At 37.7% G+C, this 23,067-nt stretch overlaps 1 protein-coding gene across 1 annotated transcript in view; it reads right to left on the bottom strand.

Annotated features, from left to right (window-relative positions):
- PTPRK (protein tyrosine phosphatase receptor type K) overlaps positions 1 to 23,067 on the bottom strand; it is a 586,650-nt gene that overhangs the window by 87,956 nt on the left and 475,627 nt on the right. Inside the window, exon 13 of the mRNA XM_017879345.1 lies at positions 21,832 to 21,868. Within this exon, the coding sequence (XP_017734834.1) occupies positions 21,832 to 21,868 (37 nt within the window). The remainder of the gene's footprint in view (positions 1 to 21,831; positions 21,869 to 23,067) is intronic.

Raw genomic sequence — 23,067 nt, forward strand, 5'->3', positions numbered from 1 at the left:
AGCCAGGATGGTCTCGATCTCCTGACCTCGTGATCCGCCCGTCTCGGCCTCCCAAAGTGCTGGGATTACAGGCTTGAGCCACCGCGCCCGGCCTGAGCTTCTATTCATAAATATTTTCTCTTTTTCTGTATTAGATTAAAAGAAAAATGACCACTCCACATTGTTTCTAAATTATGTCAATAAAATTAAAACATAGCAGAAAAAAACACTGATACATCTCAGGGCACTGAAAAGAATAATTATGAATTATTGTAGTAAATAATATTCTGAATAAGAATATTAATTAATTAAGCCAGTCCAAAGAGATGAATACATATCTTAAATATCAGGCACAGACAATTATAAGGAGGTTGATACCTTCATGAACTTTACAGTCCATCCAGACAGCTCTTCATTTCAGTAAGAAATTCCTGAATAATTAACAATTTGACCACTCATTAGCCTTTGAATCCATTGTGGTAATACAACATTTTTATTCTACTCCAGTTATTCAAAGGCAAAGAGAGAATTTAGCCTTGCAAACAGGTTGAAAAAAATCTATTAGCTGTTAACTTTTAGTACCTTTATATTTAAACAAAAAAGAATTTATAATGATAAGGATATTGACAGAAAAGCAGGAAATATTAGTGCCTAACAAAAGTCAGTTCTAATTCATGAACATTGATTTGCATTTCATTAAAATTGTACTTGTTCCTGGCTTGGCTTTGCTTAGATATGCTTTCATTTCCCTCAGGCTGTAGTCTATTACTAATATACTTTTCTGTAATTTCCTCCCTTCTAAGTTCAGGAAAAGAAAAACTTTAAATCAGATTAACTTTTGACAACTTGTGCATAGGTCCAACAGGCAGGAAGAATGATACACACTTGTTCCCTTGCAGGAGAAAAGAGTGTGATTGCCAGCAAGAGTGCTTAGGCACTCAGAGGAAAAACTACAAAATTCTGCTCATTGATTACAAGTTTTCAGAAGGGCTAGGAGCTTTCCCCAAGCTAATTCCATCCTAGGGACCAAGAAAAGCCACACACCTGCCCAAAGTTTCTGAACGGCTAGGCTAACCTACCACAGTTAATCCTAACTTCCATCCCTTTTAAAAAAAAGTGGTAAAAAAGTATCTGAAAATTTATTGTTAATGCTTTCCTATTTCCTTCAACATGCAGTAGTCTAAAAATAAAGCATCTTAGTACAATTTAAGAAATTAAGACTAGGATTTCAGACCCTGAAGCCCATTTAAATATGTATTATTATTATAACTTTTTAACCCTTGCTTTTAAACCACCCTCCACTTTTGTAAATTCTGTGAGGGATGAAACACAGGAGTACAATTTAAGAGTGGAGATTGTGGAGTTTTTCAAGTTCACCAGTGGTGACTATGATGGGAATGAATTCAGTCAAACAATTTCTAAACACATGGAGTACAACCAAATGGAGCTTCCACAGTTTTACTGTAACTTCTTGACAGATAAACTGTTCTTTTTCTTCTCAGGTTTGTTATTTTTGAATGTCTGTCACTTATAAAAGCATTTCATCCATCTGCACAGAGAAAAGGGCACCAGTGAAAGATTTGACAGAAGCAGCATCAGACAAAATTAAGATTATGAAGAAAATGCTTTGGAAACAACAAATTCTTCATCAAGTAATTAGTGAAGAGACCACAAAAGAAAGAAGAATGGATAAATTAGACAAAACATGATCAGTGCTGGTATGTCTTATGTATTTGGATAAAATCTTCCATGTACTTCTACTCTTTTGTAACAAGTGATTTTTTTCTCAATATTGGAATACATGTTTAAAATGCAAACTAGCACTGAAGTCAAAGATTTTTAGAGGGAGTGAGGAAGGACTTATCATCATTGCTTACCATAAGTAATATTCTGAATAAATAATAATCTGACTTAGACAGTCCCAGGATATAAATATACAAAATGAAGAGGTAAACTCCAGACTATATGAATATTTAGTAATTATACATCAACTTTAGGTTTATCAAATAAATGAATAAACTGATATTAAATGAAAAATGAATGCACACATGTATGCCTTAGCTTTTGGATTTTTTTTTTTTTTTTTTGAGATGGGGTCTCGCTCTGTCGCCCAGGCTGGAGTGCGGTGGCACGATCTCAGCTCACTGCAAGCTCCACCTCCCGGGTTCACGCCATTCTCCTGCCTCAGCCTCCCGGGTAGCTGGGACTACAGGCGCCGCCACCTCGCCCGGCTAGTTTTTTGTAGTTTTAGTGGAGACGGGGTTTCACCGTGTTAGCCAGGATGGTCTCGATCTCCTGACCTCGTGATCCGCCCGTCTCGGCCTCCCAAAGTGCTGGGATTACAGGCTTGGGCCACCGCGCCCGGCCTGGAATTTTTTCTTTCCATGCCTTCTAGGGGTACTGTCTGTGTTACTGATTTCCAGCTATATCTGGTGCCAGTGAGGATAAGTTCTACCAAAGTACCTATGGCAAGGCAGCCAAAGTGTTTCTGGTATTCTAGACTGACACCAAGAAGGAGATTCACTATTTAAAAAATATCATGGTAATGATTAGGTTACATGAACTGTAAGTGCTTTCTTGATATCATTTGTGAAATATCTGAACCTTTACACTTCATATTGGAAACAAGCCACTATTTTTACTAAAATTCCTAAAGGAAAATAAAAACCTAATATCAGTTCAGACATTATATGCTGCAAATAACAGATTACCTACTAGCAGTGATTTCCCGATTTTTTTTTCAAATACAGATATCTAAAGTTAAGGAAGTCCAGCAATGGAGATCTCAGAACCTCATGGTTGTTAGGGCTCTGAGTTGGCTAATTTGTTTAGACAATTTGGCTCAACTTTCTGAACACCATATCCTGATAAACAATGCCCCTAGGTAAAAAGGATAAGTTGGGGGCTGTCCTTACCACCTCTCTGTTTATAAATCAGGAAGGAAAACATTTCTTTGAAGGCTTACATTCTAAGAAGATGTAGCCTTAGATCTCTCATGCCAAGACTGGATTACATCTACAACGCTAAACCCATCACTGGCAGTGGGTGAATCGGACTTGCTTAGACCAGCTGTTGACCTGACCAGCAGTGTCGGGGTAAACTTGTTAGAAATGCAAATGGGCCTCTTCACAAGCCCAGTGATTTAGAAACTGTGGAGCTGAGGCCCAGCAATCTGCTTAACAAGCCCCCAAGTGATTCTGATTTAAGCTTAACTTTGAGAAGAGCTGATTTAGAACATTCTAGCTCATATCCTGGGTTTGACCCACCTTCTCTGAGCAGATAAGGAAAAATTCTCCTCAAGGTTCCGCGTATGTTCCCTCTGCCTCCAGTGTTCCTCCCTCACATGGGTGATGCCCTCATTCCCTTCAGGCAAACACTAAGCCTTTTCATATCAGGGACTTGAGCATCCCTGATTTTGGTATCCTCAGGGTCCCGGAACCAGTTCTCTTTGGATACTAAGGAATGACTGTACTTACTTGTTTGTGTTTGATCTACTTCCTTCAACTAGAATTTCAATTCCATAAGAGCAAAGGCTTTGCTCTACTTATTCACTTTTCTATCCCCAGGGCCTACAACATTGTCTGGTATACTATGGACATAAAATAAATATCTGCTATAGAAATATTGATATCCAAATGAAATTAGAAATCAAAAAATGGCTCATGAATAGACAAGCAACATTATTAAATTTTTAAAAAGCATCTTTCACCATAAACATTATGTTCAAATAAATTTACCTATATTAGAAGTTTTGCCATTCTATCAGATTTCATAGCTTTTATCTATGGAAATGTCAGGTTTTTTAAGAAATAGATTTGACTAACATACAAACTTCTGCCAAAAGTAAATGCTAAGTAACAAGGTTTGTTCTAAAAAATCCAGAAATTCACAGGATGGAGAAATTAGGTACAACCAAAGTAGTTTCGAAATGTAAACTACTTACATAAACAGATTACAATTCTTGCAATTTCCCATACCGTTGGGTTTGTTTCTTAGTTTTAGTCTAAGGATTATTCAGCATCTTGATTTCTTATCAATGCCCGCTTGCTTTACTTTAAGAATAATTTTATGTAAATAAGTACATGGGTCCACAAAAAACTATTTATACATTGAGAAAATTTTAAATGACATAATATGCTAAATATTATCAAACAATATAAAATAAAAATTCAATTGAAATGCCTCTTTTGTTAGTTTAATATGGATAAAGCATATTTCTAGTGAAATACTTCTGAAGATCCTTTAAGTAAATTTTAATATAATTTATATATTTGCATGATTCAGCACATTTAAATCCAGCCACAAAAATGTTACTTGTTAAGATCGTTTGCTTAAGAAAAAAATAATTGCAGTATAAATTCTTGATGGCATCATGCACAAAATTCTTAGCTGCTAATTTACAAATAATTGTGTGTGTGTATGAGTGTGTAATGAATTAGGGTACCATATAAATTATATATACAAAGATAGGCTGGGTGCTGTGGCTCACGCCTGTAATCCCAGCAATTTGGGAGGCCAAAGTGGGTGGATCACCCGAGGTCAGGAGTTCAAGACCAGTCTGACCAGCATGGAGAAACCCCATCTCTACTAAAAATACAAAATTAGCCGGGCATCGTGGCGCATGCCTATAATCCCAGTTACTTCAGAGGCTGAGGCAGGAGAATCGCTTGAACCCGGGAGGCAGAGGTTGCGCTGAGCTGAGATCATGCCATTGCACTCCAGCCTGGGCAACAAGAGTGAAACTCCATCTCTTGTTGGAGAAAAAAAAAAAAAAAAAGATAGAGCAAATCAACATCAAACAATCTCAAACAGTATTTTTTCAGTAGAGAGAACTGAACCTAAAGACAATGAGCATGCAAGTTGCACAATGATCCTGTCTCATTGTACAAGTGACTCTCTAGTGTTGCTCCAACCTTTCCTGAGACTTATCCTCCTTTTTGCTTTCAAATATACAGCTAACCAAATTCCCTTTCACATGTTAAAACAATCCTGGTTTTGAACAGACTATGTTATAAATGGAAAGCCTTTCTTGACTTCTAGTACAATTTAGATAAACCTTTCTACTCCATTCTTGAAGCATATCTTCTCAGTGACTTCTTGCCTAAAAGAATCAACAGGCAGAACCACTTGTCTCAACTGCAATGAACATAACTCCCAGAATATCTCTTCTCTTGCATCAAAATATGTAACCGCATGACTATTTATTTTAAACATGATGATACTGATTATTTAATTAACATATTTCTTTAATAGTCAAGCCACTGTCTTTATTCTCTTTATGTACTGGCTGCCACCAGAGATACAAATTTCAAGAAGGCAGGAAACAAACTATGACACAAAGCATTTTTAATTTTTAATTTAATTTTTTTATAGAAATGGGTCTTGCTATATTGCCCAAGCTGGTCTTGAACTCCTGGGCTCAAGCAATCCTCCTGCCTCCACCTCCCAAAGTGTTGGGATTACAGGCATGAGTCACGGCATGCAGCCTATACTGGGAATTTTTTAGAATGATTCTCACATGCTCAAAAATTTTCAAAATGATGTTATTTCAGTATGTATGCTAATTGTTCTTAGATTTAAATTCTTTCACATTGTCCTTCAAGAATTTTCAAACTTTTAAACTTTTCCTGGTCTCTTGTTCCACGTCTGATACTTGTATTCTCTGCACAGGACCTCATTTAATTTGTTTAAATGGATCATCCAATACACTTCTCAATTTTTTGTTGGTGTCACTTGTCCATTTGCCCTCACAGGTTCAATAATTCCCAATTGTTTTAAAAGATATGTTTCTGCATTTGTCCAATTCTATCACTGCTTACTTCATCTAGAAAGTTATTCTTTCTTATCTATATTCAATAATTTTTGCAACATTGGTAGGTTTCCTCTGGTAAATAAAATATGCTCAAGTCTCTACCATGCTTAATAATTCTTTTCTAAATTAAAGAATCTCCTTTCTATCAGTAATGCATTTCTGGAAAGGAAAGTCTCCCTAACCACTTTATTTTCTCAGCTCCTATTCATGCTGAAGTCTTGCTTCTATCTGCTATCTTTTCGCCCAGTCACTCTAATTGAATGCTCCCTTTTCTTTTCTTTTCTTTTCGTTTTTTTTTTTGAGACGGAGTCTGGCTCTGTCGCCCAGGCTGGAGTGCGGTGGCCGGATCTCAGCTCACTGCAAGCTCAGCCTCCCAGGTTCAGGCCATTCTCCTGCCTCCGCCTCCCAAGTAGCTGGGACTACAGGCGCCCGCCTCGTCGCCCGGCTAGTTTTTTGTATTCTTTAGTAGAGACAGGGTTTCACCGTATTAGCCAGGATGGTCTCAATCTCCTGACCTTGTGATCCGCCCGTCTCGGCCTCCCAAAGTGCTGGGATTACAGGCTTTGAGCCACCGCGCCCGGCCGAATGCTCCCTTTTCTAAACTCAACCATAGACATCACAATCTGCAAACCCAGTTGCCTCTTCTCATCCTATTTTGAGCTTTCTATGCTGCTTAAAACTATTAACTACCATTTATAAGCCTCTTCTTGGTATATCTTCCTTTCCTCAGTGTTGTGACAAGGCACTCCACTGTTTATGCACCTTTCAATCCGGTCACTTCTATTCTAGCTGCTCTCCTACCTCATTTTCTTCCTCCTACTGTCTCAACATAGGTGTCCTCCAAGGAGCCCTCCTTGTCTTTCTATATTATCTTGTTTATATGTTTTTACCACTCCCAAAGCTCCTAGTCTGAGTTCTCTAGTTCCAGACATTGTCCAAACGTTTATTTCTGTTTTTCCAATTGCATTTATCTTAGCTATTTTTTGGTACTCTACACTTGGCTTTTCCAAAATGGAATAAATGATTTTTTTCTTTTAAATCTCAGCCCTTGTTTCTAGTCTTTTCTGTCTCTGTGACTGACATCACATCTTCCTCGTGTGGTTGGTTCAGGACAGAAGTTCAGCATCATATTTAAGTCTTCAGCTTCCTTGTTCCTAGGAGATACTCACTGAGACATGTTAACTTGTACTCCACCATCACATCCTCCATAGCCTTATTTCTTATTTTTTAATGAAATCACTCATCTCCTCTCCATATTTTAGTACAACAGCTTTAAAATTCCAACTTTTTGTTGGAAAAACACACAAACTTACAGAAAATTTGCAAATACACTACTCTTTATTCACTTTACTAAACATGAAGAGTAAGTTACTGCCCTGATGCCTCCATTATCCAGAATACTTTAGTATTTCTCATAAACAAAAACATTTTCCTACAGAGCACAAAATGATGTTCAAACTTAAGAAAAATTACTGTCTAAACTTCAGGTCCTATTCAAATTTTGCAATTGTCTTAATGATGTCCTTTGTATCTAAATGATCTAATCAGAATCACGTGTTATATTTAGTTGCTATATCTCTTTGGTCCCATTCAGCCTTCACAGTTCAGCCTTCCCTTCACTTTCGAGGCTTTACGTTTTTGAACATTGTAGCTCAGTTACGTTGTAGAATGTCCTCAATTTGGATTTGTCTGTTTTTTTTTAATGCTTAGATTAAGGATATGCATCTTTGCCCTGAATATCACAAAAGTGATGCTGTACTTTTCTTGCATCCTAGTGGGAAACCACAATTACTTTCCCAACATGGATACTGTTCACCTTCATCATTTGGTCAAAGCATCTGCTAGGCTCTTCCAATGTGAGGTTAATCTGTTCCCTTTTATAAATATTAAGTTTTTGGGAGCTACTTTGAAACTATGTAAATACCTGGTTTCTCATCCATCTTTCTCTATATATTTATTTATATCAGTAAGAACTTGTGCTTTCCTGTTTTATTCAGTGTTATAATCAATCACCATCTTCATTTTGATTCTCAAGTAATAGGCCTCTGGTTCAGCCAATGAGGGAGCACCTTGAGGTTGGCAATTGTGTCCTCTTGATATGCCCTCATTTTTTTTTTTTTAGCGCTTTCTGGAAAAAAAAAATCTAGTTTCATGTTGTACTTTCCTTGTTCCAGTCCTGGAATAAGCCGTTTATCCAAAGAGCCCTAGTTACTTTTGTTGGATAATGGTATTCAGACACCAAAATCTGGATGTTAGGCATATTTACCACCAATATGTTGTTGCTCCCAGGCTCTCTCAGTGGACTATGTGTATGGAACACACACAAACACACACAGACACCTATACACACAGTTTCATCTGTGTTTTTTCTTTAACATTCTCCCTCGCACACCCACCCTGCCACACACATAATCTCTGCCATCTCTGCTTTCACCTCCTTCCCTGTGTGGCTGTGCTCCTCACTCCATGCAGACTCAGGCACCCTGCACATGACCAACCTCTGCCTGGAAGTTCACACACCTAGACCGACAAGGCTCTGATATGCTGCATGGGCCACCTTCTTGCATGGTCACCCTCTTAACCTCCCGCAGAGTCTGACTCCCCACCCCCAAGCTTTTCATCTTGTTTGGACTCTGACACCTCACACCATGCCATGTGTCCCCGACAGGTCCCCTTTTCACTACACTTGGGCTCTCATTTCCCAAGGTGGATTGCCTAGTGTGTTGATATTTCACTCGCCCTAGTTGGGCTCCAAAACCCCAGCAGTTCACCTCCACATGTGGACACTCTCCTCCCTGCTCAAGCTCTTACTTCCCACACGGGGTCGTGCCACCCACCGTCCCCATGAAGACAAGCTTCTGAATCTGATTGATTTCTGAGATGCCACACGAGGCTACTTTGTGAGACTGCCTCCTCCATCCGGCTCAGGCTCTCACAAGGTCTGTGGGGCCACTGCTGCTTCTACCCGTTCCCACTGGTGTGGGTCCTACCATGCTCTGCCCCACCACAATGGTTATGAGATGAATTGTCAAGGAAAAAAGAGAAGAAAAGAGAAAAGGCTGAGAAAAAAGAGCTATACCAGGCTTTCAGCTCGTTTCTTTACCTCTACTATTTCACTGCATCAATCTAACATATATGCCATTGAGACTTTTTTAACCCAAAATGTTACATATAGCTGGGATTAAACTGCTTTCACTTCAAAAGCTTTCAGTGATTTACTGTTGCCCTTGCAATTTAATTTGAATTCAAGGTGCTGTCCAATATGAACATAAACTTTCCAACTTTTATTTCCCTGCATTGATATGAATGAGACAGAAAACTTTTATTCTTTAGATGTAAAGCATGTTTTCTAGTCCTATGGCTTTTGTTCTACCTAATTACTGCTAATTGGATTATCTTCCCTTTCATTTCCAACTGTCAAAATAACGTCCATCTTGGAAAGTAAGATTTAATGTTACTTCCTCCATAAAATTCTTCTCTTAGCTTCTCCACCAAAAGCAATTATGAATAATAGTAATAATAGCAAAATAGCAATGAGTTGTATTAAAAATGTCTCACATGTACTTTACTAGAAATTTCACGTCTATTATTCCTGGTCTTTTGTTAGTTCTGAAAATTAATAATTTTCAACTCCAATTTTATTTTATATACAATAACAAAACATCAGCACAGAGAGTTCAGATGACTTGTTCAAATCCTAACAGCCAATAAATAGCAGAGGGGGGATTTGAATCTAGATTCTAGTCTGAATCCAAGGCTAATGCTGTTTGCAGTGGGACACAAGCATTGCTCACTACACTTTTCCAGGCACTTTGTCTTTTTCATTTTGACCATAGCACATTTGTGTCATACTTTACTTGTTTCGCATATTACTTAAAAGAATAAAAGCTCCTTGAGGACAGGTTCATTCATGTTTAATTTCATATCCCTACCATCAGAGAGCTTTGACCATGGAGAACCCTTAGCACAGAGAAGAATGAACCATGGACTAGGGGGTCAGGAGGACCAGCTTGTAATCCTGCTTTGCCACAGGTCATGGGGATATGAAATGATACTTTAAATAGACACTTAACTTCCCTGATCCTAGGATTCTATGTTTCTAAAAGGCTGTGGTGGTAAGACTGCATGACTTTTATCTCTATCCAAATTAAATCCCTGAGTTGTTTGATTTAATAAATAGTAACTCTAAACATAAGAGAGTAAAAAAAAAAAAAATCCTATCACATCCATCTTTCTCTTTCCATATATTTAAAAGTTCTTTGGCACTTTCAATATTAATAAACTATTTCATTAAAAGCCAAATTTGATCATTATCTTTAGAGAACTGAAAAGGTACAAAGTTTATTTTGACAAAGAACAATTTGAATTCACGTTTTCCAGTAAACAGCCCTGAAAGCACTTTCTATAGGACTCAAAGAATAAGAAAAACATACTAAAATAATAGCAACAATTAAAAAGGGGTATTTTAACCTGAAAATGATCTACAACTAATATATATAAATGAACTGGCCCTGTGATACTTGGTTTTATATTTATAATTTAAATATGGCTTAAGACCTAAGTAATGGGTATAGAGTTGGATATATTTTTTCTATTGGATTATAACCGTTCATGAATTTGGGGTTACTAAATTCCTTAGCAGTGTCCTTTTCCATTTATACATGTTTTTTTTTCCTATCTCCTCTTCATTTTCGTAACGTCTTTGTATTTGCCATGATTGTTGCCTAAACATTTCCTGCATTGCTTTTTGTTTTTTGCTTTGTTTGGTTTTGTTTTTAGAGACAGGGTCTTGCTCTGTTGCCCAAGCTGGAGTGCAGTGGAGTGATCATGGCTCACTGCTTCCTCAAACTCCCGGGCTCAAGTGATCATCCTGCTTCAGCCTCCCAAGTACTTGTGACTATAGGTGTGTGCCACCATGCCTGGCTAATTTTAAACGTTATTTTGTAGAGACTGGGTCTCACTGTGTTGCACAGGTTGATCTCAAACTCCTAGCCTGAAGGGATCTCTTGCCTCAGCTTCCCAAAGCACTGGGATTATAGGCATGAGCCACCATATCTGGCCATGCTTAAAGTGTCTTTAAAGTTTTTCTGGCTCCTTTACCAGAAGTGTCCATTATTCAGGACATAAGCCCCCCGCCTTCCTTTTTTTTTTTTTTAAATCTTGGAATTAGACTTGTCTAAGCTCCACCAATGTGGTCTTTCTTTTCCTTTCTTCTCTTTTTCTTCATTTAGATTGTCGCTAATAGTGAGCATAATACTACAGTTTTGTAATGACCAGTGGATGCCTCTGTGATGTTCCCACTTTGTTTTTCCCTCCCTCTTTCCTCTTTAATTTCTCTGGTTTCCCAGCTTTTTTTCCAGCACATATCTAATGGTTAAGGAGTAGTCAATGAGAAGGGCCTAAGGTCAGGTTTTTAAGGGGCCTAAGGTCAGATTTGTATACTTCCTTAAAATTCTCTTCAATGCTATATCTACTTACCACCACAATTCACAGACTTTATGTCATCACATATTTTTATTCCTTAATCTTTCTGTTGTTTTCTTTATCCATACCTGAACATACTTGAAATACCCTTTTTTTTTTTGAGATGGAGTCTCACACTATTGCCTGGGCTGGAGTGCAGTGGCACAATCTTGGCTCAATGCAACTTCTGCCTCCCGGGTTCAAGTGATTCTCCTGTCTCCGCCTCATAAGTAGCTGGGATTACAGGTGCCCACCACCACACCCAGCTAATTTTTTGTATTTTTAGTAGAGACGGGGTTTCACTATGTTGGCCAGGCTGGTCTTGAACTGCTGACCTTGTGATCCGCCCGCCTCGGCCTCCCAAAGTCCTGGGATTACAGGTGTGAGCCAAGGCACCTGGCTAGAAATATGCTTTTAAATACCTGTTCTTATTTACTCAAGTAAGAGTTTGAAAACCTGTACTGCATACACATTGGGTGTAGAAAGATAGTAAAATTATGAATGGATAAACATAATTTTTAGGATTGTTCAGCAAATAATGAATGAATCAAGGTATTATATAAGCTGGTATACAATCTGAATGGCAAATGACTAAATGAGCTGTCATTTCTTAGAAAGTTCTAAAGACTGTTTTCAAGAAATCCTATTCAGAAGTGTTCAAATAAAGTAGGCCCATATTCTCTACTTAGAGAAGGATTTGGGGGAGATACAGGCTATGGGTGACTTTATCCTATGTTATCACTCTTTATCTAAAGGAGGTCCTTAAATCATCACTCAGATTTCTCTCTTAGTGTCAATAATTAATTTTCTAATTATTTTTCATACATCCAAATTTTCTACTTCCTTAATTGTATGTATAATTTTTGGGATTTTCTCTAATTTCTTCAAATATTCTTTTAACTAGCCCTTGAGACACTTGATATAGATATTGTACAGAAAAGAGTTAACGTAGCAGGACTAAGACTGAAATTCTTGGAAAGGGCTGCTTAAAAGTTGACCTTGGCCTGATGTCCGGGAACTCGGATTTGGGAGGGTTCCCATCATTCCCTGAGAAGAGTGGTTCATTGGGCCTAAATTGTGCTTTATGCTAAAAGTCTAGTTTCCTTCTGGGAGTAGGGAATCTTGGCAGATGATAGCAGGAAGTGGTTCATGTGACTAGTCTCCACTAAAAACCTTAGGAACTGAGTCTCTAATAAGCTTCCTTGATAGACAACATTGCACATGTGCTGTCCCAATTCCGTCCTGGAGAAATAAAGCATGTCCTGTGTGATTCCATAGGAAGAGGCTTCCTCTGAACTTTGTCCGTGTGACTTCTCCCTGTCCTTATTCTGCTTTGTATCCTTTCCCTGTAATAAGTCATAGCCATGAGAACAGGACAACTCACAGGATGATCACAGTCCTCCTTGTGAATCACCAAATCTGAGGGTAGTCTCGGGAACCCCTGAGACAGATACCTTTCTAGATAATATAATATTTAAATCATAATACATCTATATAGTTACTGCATATACCTTTTAATTTTTATTAGTTATTTTATCTCTTTTTTACAAATTAAACAATACAGTGTATATTCTTTGTTGTCTGGCTTTCACTCAAATAATGTTTGTTATACTTATGTATATTATTTTGTGTAGTCATAGTTTGTATTCTTTGCTTTAGAGCATGGCATTATGTGAATATACCCAACTTATTTATCCAGTCTACTATTGGTTGTTGCTGGACTGTTTCTAGTTTGTTGCTTTTATAAATAGTGCTGCTATAAATTTTGTACTACATGTTTTTGAGTGTATTGACATACATATTTCTTTGGTGAGTATCCCAGGAATGGAATTGTTAGGACATAGGTTAGTTTACTTTCAGTCCGTTTTGCTAGACAGTTTTCCAAAGTGGTTGTACAAATTTATACCCCCACCAGCAGGATGGTATGAGATTTCCAGTTATTTTACATCCTTCTTAAGGCTTGGTATTTTCTACTCTTTTTCATTTTACTAATTTTAGTATAGGTGTAGTAGAATCACATTGTGGTTCCAATTTGTATTTTCTTGTTGAGCACCATCTCATAGGTTAATTTATCATTTTGTATTTCCTTTTCTCTTAAGTGTCTGCTCAAGTGTTTTCTCCATTTTCTAGTGGATTGTCTCTTGTCTCTCACTAGTTTTAATATTTTTCAATATGTTTTTGATATGCTCTATTTCAGATATATTTATTATAAGTATATTTTCTCCTCTGTAAATTCTGTTTTACTCTCATAATGGTATCTTTCGCAAGGAAAGAGGTCTTAAGTAGAATTCATCATTTATTCCTTTTGTTCAGCATATTTCTGTCTTCTATCTAAGAAATCTTTGCCTATTTTTTTTTAATTGTTGAAATTTTTATTTTATTTTTTGTTGGAGGATGCAGGCATCAATCTTTGCCTATTATAGCATCATAAAAGATGTTCTCCTATATTCTTCTAAAAGCTATATTGTTATAACTCTTACATGCAGCTGTATATTTTTTATATAGTGTGAGTTAGGGGTCAAGATATAATGTCTTCCATATAGATATGGAAAAAGTACCATTTATTGAAAAGAGTATCCTTTCCCCTCTTCCCTACAGTTTTACCTTTGTCATAAAAAATGGTGAATGTGTGTGTGTGCATCTATTACTGGAGTTTCTCTTTCACTGGTCAGAATTTTTATTCTTGTGCTATTACTACACTGTCTTAATTACTATAACTTTATCATAGGCCTTGATAACATCCAGGAACTGTATTTTGATTTAAGAGTAGCCTTGCATATTCTTATTCCTTTGCATTTTCATTTTGTCTTTAGAATCAGATTGTCAATTTTTTTAACAAAATTGGGATTTTGTTTTTTTTGTTTTTTTTTGTTTTTTTTTGTTTTTTTTTTGAGGCGGAGTCTCGCTCTGTCGCCCGGACTGGAGTGCAGTGGCCGGATCTCAGCTCACTGCAAGCTCCGCCTCTCGGGTTTACGCCATTCTCCTGCCTCAGCCTCCCGAGTAGCTGGGACTACAGGAGCCCGCCACCTTGCCCGGCTAGTTTTGTATTTTAGTAGAGACGGGGTTTCACTGTGTTAGCCAGGATGGTCTCGATCTCCTGACCTTGTGATCCGCCCGTCTCGGCCTCCCAAAGTGCTGGGATTACAGGCTTGAGCCACCGCACCCGGCCCAAAATTGGGATTTTGAATGCTTTAAATCTACACATTAATGTAGGAGAACTGACATTTTACCAATATTGAATCTTCTAATCCATGAACATGGTGTGTCTTCCCATTAATTTAGGTATTGTTTAATTTCTCTCAATAAGGTTTTGTAGTGTTCAGCGCAGAGGTGTAATCTATCTTTCACCAGACATATTCCTACTCTAATTTTTAAAGATACATTATAAATGGCATCATCTTAAAATACTGTTTTGTTGCTGCTTCGCTACTGATTTTTGAATAATGATGATATAACCACCCACTTTAGTGAATTTTTCTTCTGAAATGGATTATAAATTAGTTCCTTTAGGTTGTACCAATTTGTTTTTCCAGTCTCTTCTAAGTATGTGATTACAGCATTATAAATTAGGTTAGAAACTCTATCCTTTCCATAGTTAACAGTGACAGTTTGATCAGTTTATGAATGAATGTCATCACTTCTCTCCTGTAGACGTGGCCATAAATGTAAGGTACCTGCAACAGGCTTCTCAGGAAAGAGAGGGTAATAGGTCAGAAATCTCATAAAACAGTTTAATTTCCATAATAGCAAAATGCTTGAATCACCTTCAGGTCAGTTCTATTTTTTTCCATTTCTCTCTTTATCCTAGAATCCCAGTTACTATCATTCTGCCAAAAATAATTAGACTAGTAATATTCCATATGCAAACAATAATAGTTTGCTACTTTTAAAGCAAAGAAATATTTAACTTACATCTAACTTGGGGTTGGGATGAAAATAGTGATCATGAATCTTTGAAGGTCCTCAACTCATATCTTTTCTGTTTCGGTGACTTGGCTATTTCTCTAGGAACATGGTGGAGAAGAGTCTACTTATACTAGCAATGAGAGCAGAAAGAGAGGTTCCGGGTCCAATTTGAAGTGAATTAAGATGAAACCAGTCAGACACAGTGTATTCCAGATATACAGTAGTAATGGGCTGTCACCAACTTTAAGAATTCAAAATGTTGGGAAAAGATGAATGTTGAAAATTGTATGTGTTACTCCTTTTTAATTTCTAGTTCTGATCTTATGCTTGAGAACTACACAAATATTCGAACTATTATTTCTACTTTGACTGTAAAATTTAAAGACATCCACCAATGAAGTCAGGGTTCCTCATTAGCAAAACATGGTACATTCTTATGCTACTTAGTTATGTCCATCCTTATGACACTTGATAGAATTTTAATCTCTCATCATAATGTCCTGCATCCCAAATTTAAGTAATAAGAGGTAATAATAGCTAGATTCCCTTTGGACTCTGTTGTTGCGGAAAGTCAGGGACCCCGAATGGAGGGACTGGCTGGAGCTGCGGCCGAGAAACATAAATTGTGAAGACTTCATGGACATTTACCAGTTCCCAAATAATACTTTCATAATTTCTTATGCCTGTCTTACCTTAATCTCTTAATCCTGTTATCTTCATAAGCTGAGGATGTATGTCACCTCAAGGCCACTATGATAATTGTGTTAACTATACAAATTGATTGTAAAACATGTGTTTGAACAATATGAAATCAGTGCACCTTGAAAAAGAACAGTAAAACAGAGATTTTAGGGAACAAGGGAAAACAACCATAAGGTCTGACTGCCTGTGGGGTCAGGAAAAATAGAGCCATATTTTTCTTCTTGGAGACAATCTATCAACGGACATGCAAGTTGGGAAGACATCACTAAATTCTTTTCCTAGCAAGGATTATTGCCCTGGGAAAGGAATATATTCCTAGGGGGAGGTCTATAAATGGCTGCTCTGGGAGTGTTTGTCTTATGCAGTTGAGATAAGGACTGAAATATGCCCTGATCTCCTGCAGTACCCTCAGGCTTACTAGGATGGGGTAAAACCCTGCCCTGGTAAATTTGAGGTCAGACCAGTTCTCTGCTCTCGAACCCTGTTTTCTGTTGTCTAAGATGTTTATCAAGAAAATAGGTGCACCACTGAACATAGACCCTTATCAGTAATTCTGCTTCTGCCCTTTGCCTTGTGATCGTTGTTTTGCCCCTTGCCTTGTGATGTTTGTTGGACCCTTATCAGGAGTTTGAGATTTTGCCCTTAGAAGCATGCGATCTTTGTTCTCCTTTTGTCCTTTGAAGCATGTGATCTTGTGACCTACTCCCTGTTCTTGCACCCTCTCCCCTTTTGAAATCCTTAATAAAACTTGCTGGCTTTAAGGCTCAGGTGGGCATCATGGTCCTATTGATATGTGATGTCACCCCGGAGGTCCAGCTGTAAAATTCCTCTCTTTGTATTCTTTCTCTTTTTTGTTTTTTGAGATAGAGTCTCCCTCTGTCACCCAGGCTGGAGTGCAGCGGTACGATCTCGGGTCGCTGCAAGCTTCGCCTCCCAGGTTCACGCCATTCTGCCTCAGCCTCCCAAGTAGCTGGGACTATAGGCACACCACCACGCCCGGCTANCAGTAATTCTGCTTCTGCCCTTTGCCTTGTGATCGTTGTTTTGCCCCTTGCCTTGTGATGTTTGTTGGACCCTTATCAGGAGTTTGAGATTTTGCCCTTAGAAGCATGCGATCTTTGTTCTCCTTTTTGTCCTTTGAAGCATGTGATCTTGTGACCTACTCCCTGTTCTTGCACCCTCTCCCCTTTTGAAATCCTTAATAAAACTTGCTGGCTTTAAGGCTCAGGTGGGCATCATGGTCCTATTGATATGTGATGTCACCCCGGAGGTCCAGCTGTAAAATTCCTCTCTTTGTATTCTTTCTCTTTTTTGTTTTTTGAGATAGAGTCTCCCTCTGTCACCCAGGCTGGAGTGCAGCGGTACGATCTCGGGTCGCTGCAAGCTTCGCCTCCCAGGTTCACGCCATTCTGCCTCAGCCTCCCAAGTAGCTGGGACTATAGGCACCCACCACCACGCCCGGCTAATTTTTTTGTCTTTTTAGTAGAGATGGGGTTTCACCGTGTTAGCCAGGATGGTCTCAATCTCCTGACCTCATGATCCACCTGCCTTAGCCTCCCAAAGTGCTGGGATTACAGGCGTGAGCCACCATGTCCAGTCTGTACTCTTTCTCTTTATTTCTCAGCCGGTCAACAATTATGGGAAATAGAAAGAACCTACATTGAAATATTGGGGGTGGGTTCCCCTGATACTCTGTGCTCTAATACATCAACTCATTCATTCTGATTAACTCACTCGAATAGGTCCTTCACACTGAAATGTGAGTACCAGGAAAGCAAAGAAGCTATAGAATATAGTCATAAGAATAGCGGTGATTACAATGAAAAGACAATTTGAGCTAAACTGTCTTCCTATCACAGAATTCAGCAGAAGAAAACTCATTTGAATAAAACCAATATAGACACAGACTAGGACTCAATTTCATTTAATTCACATTAGTTTATAGATAATATTTTTAACTGCTTTGTTACTAAAATAAAGTTTTAGCTTTGGCAAAAGTATTCTATATTAGAATATGACATATATATCACAATATAAATTCACAGTTAAAGAAATAAAAACAACTCTAGCTAGTTAATAAATTTGTCTTAACTCACATATAAACTGCTCTGATACTTTTCATAATTGCAGACAGTACTGTAACTTGTTTGATTAAACATGAAAGCTGAAGCATCTACCTTACATTTTGTTCAAATTCAATTATCAACTCAACAAATATTTATTGTATCTAATAGGACTCTCACTCTGTACTTGTCCCTGGCATATAGTGATGTATACATATATATAGAGAGAGAGAGAGATTCAAACTTGGCTAAATAAGCATTTTCTTTTTGTTTTAGTAAAATGTTTTATTTTCTATTATAAAGATGATACGAATATGTAACAATGAACTCTGGTTTCTCCATACAAAACACAACTTTTCTAAATAAAGGGGTTAGAAAACAATTTCCAGAGAAAGACAGAGTGAGTAAGAGAAACACGCATTTCGTTCAAGGTACTTTGTCCCAGAATACATTTGGAATGCTTATAAGTATTCATTTTAAGTTTTCAAAAAAATGAGAAAAAAGCAACAGACTATTGCATACGGCCTGAACAGAAAATTTGTGTGGTAAAAGGTCACACTGCAAACTGGAATGTCTTATGGAGGGACACCAGAACTAAGTTCTTTTCAGTAAAATTGATCTAAATACAAAGGATACTAGGAAAGCAAGGTTCCAGCTCTTCAGTATGCACAACTGACACTGGAAAGAGGGTCAGGGGCAGGGCAGGAGAGAGTCTGACTGTGGGACAGGTGGAACACAAGACTTGCCCGTAGGAGTCATCCAGGATGAAGAAAGGTCCTTTCTACGCCCTTTCCATTCAGCCCACGGATTCCTGGGCAGGGTTGTCCTTCTCACTGAAAGTGGATTATGTACTGAAAATGCACCTCGTCCCATAGAAGGAAACTTTCACTGAAGCTATCAAGGGGAGTCTTTCAAACTCCAGACTCCCCTATAATATACTCAGTGCTGTTTCTAACTCTGGTCATGCAATTTTTAATGTTTAATTCATTTTTTAATACTGGGAAATACCTTACCTATCTACCTACATATCCACACACAAATTTATAAGAGTAAAGTGCACACATTTTAAACATACAGTTCAACAGATTTTTACCTACATATGCACCTGTGAAATACTGAATCGTTCTTTCACCAGAAGGTTCTTTCATGCCTCTTCCCAGTCATATGATTATGCTATTTTGACTCTTAAATGTGTCTTGAAAATACCCTGTCAGAAAACTTTTTATTTTCATATTGAAAAATTTCACACCAAAGCCGACCATACTCGCATGTTAGTTTAAAATGTAGTCAGGCAATAAGTTGATGATACTTTAATCAATGCGGTAGTTTTCCGTTTTCATTTCATTTCATTTCATTTTTTTGTTTTGTTTTGTTTTCTTTTGAGACGGGTCTCACTCTGTCACCCAGACTGGAGGGCAATGGTAAAATCATAGCTCACTGAAGCCTCAGATCCCTACGCTGAAGCAATCCTCCCGTCTTCCAAGTAGCTGGACCTACAGGTGCATGTCACCACTCCTGGCTAATTTTTTTTTTTAGTTTTTGTAGAAACAGGGTTGGCTTTTCCTATGTGGAAAAATTGCTAACTGTTCAGAGAAGAAAATATATTAGATCTGGGCAGAAACATGAAAAACAAACCAACAAAAAACCCTTAGTTTCTCCCCTGTTCTCGCAACCTCAATCATGAAAATTTAGTTTTGTTTTTACACGTATTTCATTCATAACTGTCTAACCTAAATTATGTCCCTCTTAAGTATAAAATTATTAGTATAATGATAAGATAGTTAACACATGTACTATTTATAATATGCTAAGCACTATTTAAGCACTTCATATATATTTTATTTTATTATTTTAGAGACAGGGTCTCACTCTGTCACCCAGGTTGACACGATCACAGTGGCACGATCATAGCTCACTGCACACTGGAACTTCTGGGCTTAAGTGATGCTCCCGCTTCAGCCTTCCAAGTACCTGGGACCACAGGCGAGCTCCACCAAGCCCGGCTAGTATTTATTTTATTTTATTTTCAGTAGAAACAGGGTCTTGCTATGTTGCCCACGCTGGTATCAAACTCTTGACCTCAAGCTATCCTCCCACTTTGGTGTTGCAAAGTGCCAGGGGCCACCGTGTCTGGCTTATATATGTTATTTTAATCCGCACAACAATAAGAAGGTGTAGGTACTCTATTATTTAATTTTTGGAATGAGGGTTTACATAATTTTCTCAATACTAAAAAACTCCTAGGGGACACAGTCAATATTTGAAATCAGATAGTACAAGGCCAGAGTCCTTTCTCTTACTCAGTACATTACACTGCATTATTGAGACCCAAAAGTGTAGCAGAACTAGATTATTAGACAAATAATGAACTATTTTTTTTTTTACCACTTCAAAGTTTCTGGCAATTATTTTATGCCACATGGTAAGACTGTTTCCAGGATCTCAATCCTCCTATAGTTTAAATGTCATATGATATTTGTCATTTTTTTATTTGTATTGAGAGAGAGAGATAAAAGAACACAGACATCTCAGCCAAGAGCAAATAATGAAATAACTGAATAAAAAAGTTATGTTAGGATAATATATATCTATCATTTCTCAGTTACAGAAACATAGCATGACATGTCTAAGGAACTTCAGAGGTCAATGTGGGACCCTTTTACAATTTTGGTTCTACTTTAAATCTGGAAAAACACAGGTGATACAGACCTAAATGCCTTCTTCTATTATCTTTCAAAAATTTCAACTCTCGTTCCTAATCTGTAAGCTAAAGTAAAATCCTTATACACCATATGTATCTGTGTATATTTTCTCTTTAATAATTGCCTTTTAAAATAAAACTATCAAAAGGAATCTTCATATGTGAATTGAAAAAAGTATATATTTTCTCTTCCACAAAGCTTCTTTATTATTCGCAAGAGTTAAGGAGAAAGTCTTTCTTTATTGCCTTACAAATCAGGAGAAAAGCACAAATGCTGATTGAGCAGACAGATGATTAGATGGAGAAAAATAATGAAAGGAAATTTGCCAGTACAAACAGAATATTGCCATTCATTTTTACCCCAAATGAATCAACTACTAGTCACAAATGTGGATCTGCTACTAATTCCAGCAACAAACACCCAAAGAACCAACCCTCTGAGGAGGCCCACGTCTGCATGCAGATAACTTTTTCATGTTTCTCTTGCTAGAATACACCAAGTAGCAATTTCTCCTTTGTTGGCACAATCAAGTAACTCTTAAATGAAGAATCAAAAACGCAGAGAATGCAGGAGACTTTCCCCCACTTGGAACTCTAAATACTCATTCAAAGATGCAAATGTTTTCTCTTGTCAAAGAAACTAAGCCGCTAAGTCATAATATGCCTGGTCAGGAGGAATTGCCCTGATTATTAGCTAGCCATCACAGATCTGATTTCTCACAGTAAGTTTCCAAAAAAAGTAAATGATCTTCAATCTAAATGCACTACTGATGAAGATATGAACCAGTCTCTATCCCTATAATCTTATATAAGCATGAATTAGCTTGGTTTTACGTTTGATTGTCTACGATGGAAAGTAATAGAGGTTTTTAAACAGGTGACTTGCTATTTTCATCTGCTACTGCTGACCTTTTCCTAAGATATTGGTTGATCAGCAGCACAAGACCTTTCAGACACTAAATGGCAGAAATAGTCCTTCTAAGGTTTTCTAGATCTTTCCTATTATCATAACAAGATTCCTTCAGTTAAGTACTAGAGGATGGGAAGTAGCACCCCAATACTTGTTAAAGACACCCAAGTGAGTCACAGAACTAACTGTAATAGAAATGCCATATTTAATTAGCCCTGAAGCAGGGAACAAAGTCCTTCCATTTTAGAAAGGTGGTGACTGTAGTTAAAACAAGCAAAAAAAGCAAACTTCTTACCTTTTGTAGCAATGCGTACACACTGGGTTTTAGTTTCCTGATAGAGGAAAAATGAAAAAAAAAAAGAGTCAATGTATAGATAGTGTTTCCTGTTTCATAAACTATAATTATTATAAAGATCCATCTGGGATCATAAAAGGGATAATAAACAACAGAATTTTAATATTAAGAAAACTTTTAAAATATGCCTCCCTAGGGATACTTAAAATCTAAAATAAGAACTTTGAAAATATTTTAGTTTTATAGAGATGTAAATATCTGTTTTTACCTTGCAATGAAACAGGTTAGTTTGTGACAAGTCATATAGCATTCTATTTTCATATACAGTGCTTTGTAAACTATCAGAAAGAAAAATGTATTTGCAAAACTAATAAAAATCAGGTCCAAATATAAATTTAATTTTCATCTGAGAACTGTAGACTCAGACCAAAGCTGAACATTACATACTTTCATTTGGATCTCAGCATGACCAAAGAGCTAAATGACAGCAGTTAGAAAGATTATCGGCCGGGCGTGGTGGCTCAAGCCTGTAATCACAGCACTTTGGGAGGCCGAGACGGGCGGATCACGAGGTCAGGAGATCGAGACCATCCTGGCTAACACGGCGAAACCCCGTCTCTACTAAAAAAAATACAAAAAACTAGCCGGGCTTGGTGGCGGGCGCCTGTAGTCCCAGCTACTCGGGAGGCTGAGGCAGGAGAATGGCGTAGACCCGGGAGGCGGAGCTTGCCGTGAGCTGAGATCCGGCCATTGCACTCCAGCCTGGGCGACAGAGCGAGACTCCGTCTCAAAAAAAAAAAAAGAAAGATTATCAAAACATTGCATCATAGTTGCGGTGTAATTTATCTCTTCTTTCTTCCTTTTAATTTAGCTATTAGGAGTTAAATGTTTCTCAGCATAGGTAATATTCCTCCTCTTGCTAGACAGAGCAGATATACAAAGTAGAAGCAGTAGGAAAGGACAAGAAAAAATGTCATTCTTATTTTTAATGTTGTACGGTCGCAGTAGGGGACACATGTCCCCGCCAGCTACTTTTGGCCCCACTCTTCCTCCTTTAGGACTTAGTTGAGTCAGTATACATCCTTGAATATACAAGAGGTGAGAAAAGGTATCGAAGCCAGTAAACAAAACAGAGGTGATCTGTTTGCAAGATGCATTTATAACTCCATCTTGAGTAGTGCTATACGTTGATAATTTATAAAAGAGTTTACAATTTCCACTTAAGCATTTTTTTTT

Source organism: Rhinopithecus bieti, unplaced genomic scaffold (assembly GCF_001698545.2).
Source record: "Rhinopithecus bieti isolate Rb0 unplaced genomic scaffold, ASM169854v2 scaffold_19, whole genome shotgun sequence".
Taxonomy (NCBI): Eukaryota; Metazoa; Chordata; class Mammalia; order Primates; family Cercopithecidae; genus Rhinopithecus; species Rhinopithecus bieti.